General features: G+C 35.5%; 1 protein-coding gene across 1 annotated transcript; it reads right to left on the bottom strand.

The window, feature by feature from the left end:
• Nucleotides 1-792: 792 nt before the first annotated feature.
• On the bottom strand, nt 793-2,769 carry LOC141651191 (wall-associated receptor kinase-like 6). Its single transcript, XM_074458912.1, has 2 exons — nt 2,685-2,769; nt 793-1,238 (listed from the first exon to the last, which is right to left on the bottom strand). Exons 1-2 carry the CDS (start codon nt 2,767-2,769, stop codon nt 793-795), a joined length of 531 nt encoding a protein of 176 aa, XP_074315013.1.
• Nucleotides 2,770-9,262: the final 6,493 nt, after the last annotated feature.

Here is a 9,262-nt window from a genome sequence, read left to right as displayed (position 1 = left end):
GTGTAGGATCGAGGCGATTGATACCATATAAGATGAGAAAGTATATTGTATGTATTGATATTCACAAGAGCAATATACATGAGTTTATATACTAGATGTATATCCTAAACCTAGAGCTAGAAATATACATAAATTAGGAAAGACTAAACTAAAGAAAGATATACAAAGATCTTGTAGCTAAAACTAAGAGATACATATCAAAACCGTATAACAAGATTTATAGATTGCTTGAAGGAGAGGTAGCTTGAATTGTTTCCTTAACACTTAATCCTCTTTCATTACCCAGCAAATTCACAAATTATGTAAAATCCAAACCCCTATACATGCTTAACACCTTAACCCACCAAAAATTCATGCAATAAAATCTCGTTTCTTTAAAATCAATTGCAATAAATTCAATCAAGTGCTTGGCCATGGCTAATTACCTTTGATCAGAATCAGAATTTGACAAAAAAAATTAATAAGTGTAGTAAAACAACAAAAAATAGTTCAGATCAATTAGGAAATTAGATGGCATATGATTGATGATTAAGAAAAAGGAAGAAGAGAAGAGCAAACCTGCAGGGCGAAAGCACCGATCGAGAATATGAAGTTAGGGTTTATGTGTCTTGAGGATTGATAAAATTAATTTAAGAGTTTTTGTTTTTGTTGGAAGGAGTAATGACTAAAGAGAGCGGCAAAGATTTAGTGTATAGGCGCCAAGCGAAAATTAGGTTATAGCGACGTTTATTTCATTTGTCAGATTAAATGCCATTATAAGTATAATAAAGGTGGCATTTCTACTTTTTGCCGTTAGATAAATGCCACTAAAGGTGTGTAATGTTGTAGTGTATATCCATCGTTCAAATCACAGACTGAGCCACATTGAGCCACTACTTTGTCTCCGCCATTGGAGAGAATAGTAGCTGGGCAATGAACGGGGGCAAAAGCGTTGTCAGTGGAGAATGTGTAAGGACTTCCACTGAAGTCGGTACTTGTCCATGTTGAATTTCCGCTGGTGCAGTTAAATGAAAATGGAGGATCCACTAGCACTTCTGTTGGACTCAAGGCTATCTGAAGCACTTGAAGGCCGAATTTGGAGATGGTCGGAGTTAAATTATCGCATGTAATTGAATACCATTCGTTGTAGTAGCAGCTTGGTCCCATACCAAATGGATATGGAATAGTAACATTCCCGCACTTATCTCGACAACCAGGCTTTGCCAATGATGGGAAAGCTGCAGCATCAATAACTATTCCTGATAGCAATAGTATGACAGCTGCAAGGCCATATCCTTACCCTCTAAAAAGAGCAAACTTGAAGTTACTGTAGCGATGAATAGTGCCCTTCCAATCCCAGCCCTTGCTCCCTGCCTCTCAATCCTGACCTTCCGTTTACCCTCTTTTATTCCCTGCCTTTTATTCTACCTTTCCTTCTTGCTGGACCACTCATTCCCTCCACCTACATACCACTTTCTACTCTCACTGAACTATCTCTGCTTATCTTCCTCCTCACATGGTAATTTATTTCTCCATCTTTATTAGTTTCAGTTTCAGTTTCGTATTAGTTTCAGTTTAAGTATGATTTCATTCTTATGCCCTTTATCCTCATATGGAGATCGATTTTCATATCGGGCAAATCATGTATGCGGTCGAAATTAGGTTGATCAATTGGTATCCTTGTTTAATCAATTACTTGGTGTCAGGTGATGACGATAAGGTGTTGATGTGATGGAGATGTCGATGACGATGCTGCTTCTGGATTACAACGGCGGAATGACCATGATTTTAGCTCCGATCTCCGCTTATCTTAGAACGGGTGAACTCATCTTTCTCATTTTTTTGTGTTTGTCGCCGATTAGCGTTATTCTTATAATTATTATAATTATTGCTTTGATTATTACTGTTCTCATTTGGTGAAGGCCCTGGGGGCGGGATTTATTACTGTTCTCATTCTCGTTCCTGATCTATGTCTTCATTTTTCTTTATTTTTCAAAGCATCAGATGATTTGGAGGTTTAGGTGTGTTTATTGTATATATAAGGATTAAATCCACTTGTTTATTAACTTTCAGTTTTAATTATAGGCTTCACTTTGGAGGAAAGTTATGTGAATATGTGACGTTCTCATTTTTTCACTCCGTCTGCTACTGGTAGTCTGGTAACCTCCCTTGCTCTTTTGACTCACATTTTAATTTGGCTGATTTTCTTATGTTGCTTTTAGGTTTTTGAATTTGTGATTGTTGTTCGGTTTTTGGATTTATTGAAGTTCGAGTATGTTCTGGATTCTGGTGGAATGCTAAAACGTTTGACGCGTGTCTATCTCATGATGCCTTAAAGATTGGAAGTCAATTGTTTCCAGATTGTTGCGTTCAATGTTAGTTGTACTCTATAGCTGATTAAATTTCTTTCCTTGGGCCATTTGTAGATTTTTCCCTTGGGTCATTTAATTAATTCATAATCACGCTCATTTGCTCATCTTCATACTCACACGGCGATAACTTTCCCAAACTTAGGTATTTCGTGACTACTATTTCTCATCAATTTAGGTTTTTCTGTCTTTCATTTTGAGATTTTTGCTCTATACTCACTACACTTTAGCCAAATAAACCGTTATACAATTGCCCCTCATATTTCTCGATTCTCATTTTGCTGGTCAAGTTCACAAGCTCTTGACGCCTACTTCACGTCTTCAACTTCAAAAAACCTCTTCTCACTCCATCGTGCATCAATCGCAGCTTCGTCTTCTTCAATTCCCATCTCCTGTTGTTTATATCCTCTCTCTTTTTCATCTTTTCTTTATGTTTTCTTTCAGTTGTGTATTACTCTATTAGTACTAATATGTTGTTCTATTTATATTTCTCTTTTTCAGTTTTATGCTTTGAGCTGCCAGAATTAGATTTTCTATTCAATTTGTTGTATTTTCCAATATATAACCCTCTTTCATTCTCCTTTTACTGTTTAATTTGATTTATAGTTTTGGGTCGTAATTAATTGTTTCATATAACTCCGCTTGAGTAAATGGAGTCATTGCCAGATTGCATTGTTCAGTACATTTTATCTCACCTAAACAATGCCAAAGATGTGGTATGTTGTACTTTTGTTTCCAAACAATGAAAAGAGTCGATGCCATTCGTCAAAAACCTTTACTTCTCTAGAAACATGTTTGATTTTGCACTTAAAGACCATTTTGCTAACCCAGATCAACCCACCGGTTAAGCTTAAGAAGAGGAAGCACAAGCTCAAGCGCCTTGTTAAATCCCCCCAACTCTTTCTTCATGACCACCTATTTTTTTTCCATTTTTTTCCATTTTTTTATACATTTGTAAAGTTAATGTAGTTACGGAATACATTCGATTTTTTTGGTACTCCATTCGATTCCTGGCTATTCATTTGCTTCATTTTCTTCTTTCGTTGTTGATTTAGTAGTGTCCCTAGTCTGTTGTTGCAGGTGTTATTATGCTTGTTGTTGGACTATGTTGTTTAATGTTGCTTGAGATCGCTTGCTGCCACTTCTGGAACAGACACCTGTCAATTTTCGAGTTGTGTCGCCGCATTTTACTACAGGTATTTTATGGTCTGTTCGGAATTTTTTACCCCGTTTGTTTAGCGTGTTCGATTGTTCAGTTAAGTATGTATTTCCATTGCCATCTACCCTCATTGTTTATTATTATGTTATCCTTTACATTTAACGTTTGTTAGTCTGTCGAATGGATCCGTGGAAATGCTCTCGGGGCTGAAATTGCTTCATTTTCTTCTTTCGTTGTTGATTAAGAAGTCTCCCTGATCTGTTGTTGCAGGTGTTATTACGCTTGTTGTTGGGACTATGTTGTTTATTGTGGCTTGATATCGCTTGCTGCCACCTCTGGAATAGAGCCCTGTTAATTATAGAGTCGTGTTGCCGCATTTTACTACAGGTATATATTTCTGATTTGTTGTGATGGTATTGATTGAGCTAACCAGTGTAATCACTAAACTGATGGTCCGTTTACCCTAATCATTGTTCGTTTTGTTGTCGCTTAAGTGCAGGCCTTGTTAGTTCCTCAGGATGGAGTTATGAAAATGCTTTTGGGGCTTGAATTCCTCAAGGTGCCCGTAAAAGGTTAGTGAACTTGCAAGCTGTTGCTAAATTTGTTGGGTTTTTTTCATTGGTACTGATTTTGAGGTTTTTCCTAACTTCAACTTTTCCCTTTTACTCGGTTAGTTATTACTTTCTACCCTGTTAAGTTTCAAAGTTTTTCTAACTCCAACTTTTCCCTTTTACGCTGTTATTTCAAATTTATTTATTTAACTGTCGGGAGGTTTATTTTCCGTATACCCTATTGAATTTTATGTTTTTTTCCTAACTCCAACTTTCCCCTTTTACGTAGGTTTATTTTCAGTGTGACGAGGCCATCTTTGAGACTCAAATGGTTGATTCTCTTCTACTTTATCCTTCTCTCTCTATTTCCGGATGATTATTCGGGGGGTGAGTTTCCTGATTGTTTTTGTACGGTTTATTCAATTCGATTCATATTTAACACTTTATCCTTCTTATGGCTTTTTATATCATGTTTTATTAATTTAATCTATTCACATTGTTGTTTAGTTTTAGAGGAGCTATTCAAATGGGTGACTATTCGAGACGGCGACTAGGAAAAGGTTTGATTTATCAGGTTAAATAGGTGATTAATAGGTGTTTCTCAAAGAGGCAGCCTCACCGAAGGGACATTAAGGAGGTAATTAAACTGTAGTATTTATCTTTGTTGGTTTAGTTCTGATGTCACCGTATAAAATATTAGTACAGACCGTCTTAAGCTTAACAAGGCTTCTTTTGTGTGATGTGGTACATTGAATGCTAGCGAAATGACTGTATTATAAGCTTAAGACGGTCTTAAGCAACATTAACCCCTTTTGAATTTATTGTTTTATTATGGTTTGGCATCAAATTGTGGGATGCTACTTGGCAATTTTTGCTAAATTATCCGGAAATGCTTCTTTCGTTTTGTGTCCGATTGGGAGGTTAGGGGTTGGATGTACGATGTCTTATCCATGTGTTGTTTCTTATTGTTGGATGATGGTAAAATGCTATACTAGAAGCAGTAGCAATTAGGATAACAATTTAATGTTACTTCGTAATATTAAATCGAAAAAGAAAGGTAATCTTAGACTACGAACCTGCTTTCATGTTGTTACATGGTAAAAAATATTTCTTCGACCTCTATTTTCCCTGACTCCCATGTTTTATTGGTAGTGTAGCAATGTTAGTTTATCATTTTTGGCGGACTTATTTGTTGCACTTTATCAGAATAATTACAGTATGACTAAGATGATACAGTTCTAGAGAGTTGTAGAGTGTGGAATGTGCATCACTGGGTTTTTTAGCACGATGTTGGTTGTAGGATTTGGGGTCGGGGTGTTTCAACGGAGTTACGTGATTTGGCATTGTTGCTTTGGGTGGTAGCGATAGAGATAGGTCATGAATTTGTAATCAGCTAATCAATGTTGCCTCTATTGTGACGCTTTGTATGCTTCACAACATCTCATATATGGGTGTTGATTAAAGTTGTTTTCGTCATTTGGGGAGCCATTGATGTCGCAAACGACTGATATTTTTGAAGTGGCTTTCGTCATTGGGTCGTGGAAATAGGTAATTTTAATTGTTTTTTTGGGGATGTCATTGTTGCAGCTTTAAGTACTCGTAATTATCACTGGTCATTGAACCAGTCTTTTGCAACTTAATATAATGTTAATCTCTTATGTTATTAATTGATTTGATTTATTAACAACGCTCTTGGATAAGGTTTTATTATAGGATAGTGTGATTTGATTTCTGCCGTATCAGAATTAGACAGTCAAAGTTTTTGGAGCATCTGCCTTAGACATTGGACTTTAAACTCCAACTCTGCGAGCAATGTTGTAGTTTTTTAGCTGGCAGGGTTTGTATATAGTTTTGTGATTCTTTTTGTTTTTAGATTCCGTGTCAATTATTTGAGAACTTACGTTAAAATATGTTTTAGTGAAAAGGCGGGAATATTTGTTGTGGACCTTTTATGGATTAGGGTTGTTGTATTGGTTTGATATTGGCCATTTGATGGTTGGGAAATTAGCTTAGTGTGTACTTGTATTTAGTTTGCAACTAAAAATGTGAGAACTTTAGAGGCTTTTGCTGCGATGAAATTTAGGTGGTAATGTGTTATATATAGCGGACAAGCTTTTTACTTTAGCTATGATTTTATCTCTAGGTGTTGAAATGTGAATATGCTGTCCCCGGTGAGATTGCTACTCAAGCCGAGGTATGACTAATTTGAATCTATTTTTCTTGTGGTTACACTAGCAGATTGAAATCGTCTTTTTGCTAGGAGTTTGGTATTAAAATGACTATAGATGAAATAATATATAGGTGATTAAATATGTTGGAAGAAGTTGTAGTGGCAAGAATGAAAATTTGACTGAGCTATTTTTGTGTTCCTTATATTAGCCGATTGAAATCGTCTTGTTGCTAGACGTTTGACGTTAGATTAGTATAGACGAAATGCTGCGTTTGTTTGCGTCCCTGTCGGAAATTTCGATCCTAAGCTTGTCAAATAATCAGTTGAAGACCAATTCCAGATTTAATTGGCAAAATAAACACACTCAATACCCTTATACTGTCAAACAGCAAGATTTCGGGGTTATTGCCTGCTCTATGTAGCTTAAGTGGGTTTAAAGTACTAGACTTGAGGAGGAATGAGTTGGACTCGGAGCTAACCAATTTTCCTCGAGGTTTATTCATGCCTTTGCTGAACAATAACTCTTTTAATGGAGAAATACCAAGAAGTTTTAATCGATTGATTCGACTACAACACCTCAACTTGTCATTGAATCATCTTAACAGAAGATGACCAATGTTCATTTTCTCTCTGCCTGATATTTATGTTCCATTTTTTCATTTAGATTTACTTTTGATTGTGTGCAACTGGAATGTTATGTATGGCAATAATGTTATCATATAAAGCATATCCAATTTGCTATCCAAGTTACCAAGTACCATTCGACTAATGTGTAGTGATAATTTTCTCGCATTTGATGATTATCATCATTAGTTAATACAGATATTGATTTGATTCTGGTCTCCTTGCTGCCCCAATAATTAGTGATATTGAACTGAAATGCATATATGCATCAAATAGGTTGGTTGAGTTCTGGAATTTGCATTAGTCTTCACTTTCAAGTTGCAGGATAGTGATTGGGAAAGTTAATTACAGACATCACATGGTCTTGAATGTCCCTTCAATAATACCTGTTGTGGGTGTAAAGTTTTGCGACCAAAATTAATAATTGGGCAGTAAGTTCAGGGAATCAAGGGAGAACATAAATGATTCTCATAGGATATCTGATAAGAGCATTTGCATATTATCATTGGCTTTCATTTGAGCATTAAACTTACGTTGTCTTTTTGTCGCAGGTTCACCTACTATGGAACCGTGTTCGTGATGCAAACATAATACCCTACCTTGTGTCAACACTCCCCCCCCCAATGTTATGCTGGTTAAATCTTGTATCGATCTTCGTGGAATTTACATCAACATTTAGATAAGAATGATGCTTTATGTGTTTTTGAGTATATACGCAACCTTTGTATGACATAACTTTAATTTTCCAAGCAGCCTCTCTTTGTTTTACTATGAACTTTGTTTCTGGAATACTGACTTTTTCAATGTTTTCGGCTATAATACATTGAAGCTAAAATAGCGAACAACTTCTAGCCAGTCATCCGAAATTTTGGATCAAAACAAGTCTTCAGGAATGCAGTGTCGATGTTCTTTAGGATTGTCAGGGCTCTTGTGACGTTGAAAGTATTTTCACAAGGTAACAATGACCATTTCTGACGGAGAAGAAAATTGCCAAAAATGAAAACCAAATCCTCAAGTAGCACCCTAAATCTTCAATCAGGGCCAAAAACATATAGCTTAACCCATCTAGAATAGCCCCGGTGTTAGGATTAGTTGTGATTGTTATGTTAAAGCTCTATAGTTAATTGATTACAGCTCGAACATCGTTTCAGTATTATTTTGCCTAAATATGCGGGGAGGAAAAAGGGAAAAGAGGTCCATGATCTACGCTTGATACTTAAAGCACCTACGACTTAAATATACATTCCGAAGTGCAAAACCTTTACGATAGAGCTAAATGTTTATCATCGCCCCAAATTACGAGTTCTAAGTGTACACCGTAAATTATGTGCGTACTTATAAGTTAGAAATGTTTCAGATGATGTTTGATGTTCAGAAAAATATATAAGTATTATTTTAGATTATGCGAATCATCATAAGAAGCACTACATAGGCATCGATCACAAAAAAAACAATTTTCCCTACGATATCCACTAATGCGGTAGTATAAACGATTAACCGAATTGGGGCACCGCGCCCGGTAGGGCGCGGAGCAACAACTAGTATATTAAAATGTGAATGGGGATGTTTTTAGCATATGGGTATTCATGGAGGTATTCGCGGTTGGCACCTCACGTCTCCTGGACCGATTGATAACGTTATACGTCAAGGTCTGTCGGCTAAAGAATTGTTATACACCAGAAAAGAAGGTGTGAAGATTTTCATGAGGAAAAAGAGAAGATTGTGTTACATGGATCTTCAATTGAACAAGCGTGTCCATGGATTTCACTTTGTTGTATAATAAGGTTGATTCATTAAAAATTAGTTTATAAGTTAAAATATGGGCCAGTTAAATCATATGTAGCCAGCGTATTACTGAATCATAAATTATACTGTAGCAAAAAAACAAAATAGAAATTTTTGCAATTATATATATGATTTTAAGTCCATTGTAAGACGTATGTTATTTGATATTTAATCATACTAATCAAGTTGAGGTTTAATCACTAGGGATTTGATTATAGAACAAACATCCGAATAACTTAATAAATAAATTAATGTCCAGTAGAAGGATAGGAAATTATGAACAACGGAAAGAAACAAAAATAATAATAAGCAAATTAAATGTGCGTGGGAGAAGGATAAGACAATGACACGAGACAATACAAATACGATAGTTGCTGCTACCCAAAACAGTAAATCTCCTGATAAACCATCTCCGACTACATTAATAAGAGACAACCAATAAATAAACTAAAAACTAACTAAAAAGATAAAAATTAAATAAAAATAACAATAAGAGACAACCAATAAATAAACTAAAAATTAAAAGATAAAAATTAAAATTAAAAATTAAAATAATAACTATCTATAATGAGAGGGGTTTTTCACAAAAATTAATGAAGAAGTGATTTATCTCTATATGATACCC

The sequence above is a fragment of the Silene latifolia genome, chromosome 4 (assembly GCF_048544455.1).
Source record: "Silene latifolia isolate original U9 population chromosome 4, ASM4854445v1, whole genome shotgun sequence".
Classification (NCBI taxonomy): domain Eukaryota; kingdom Viridiplantae; phylum Streptophyta; class Magnoliopsida; order Caryophyllales; family Caryophyllaceae; genus Silene; species Silene latifolia.
Note: the sequence above shows the minus strand (reverse complement) of the source record. Positions and strands in the feature narration are given on the sequence as shown.

Bases quoted from the DNA above. Each gene is read 5' to 3' on its own strand.
- LOC141651191 (XM_074458912.1), bottom strand. From the start codon at position 2,769: ATGAAAAAGAGAGAGGATATAAACAACAGGAGATGGGAATTGAAGAAG. The intron at 1,239-2,684 runs GTTTTTTGAAGT...TATTGCTATCAG, and splicing joins GCACGATGGAGTGAGAAGAG to GAATAGTTATTGATGCTGCA.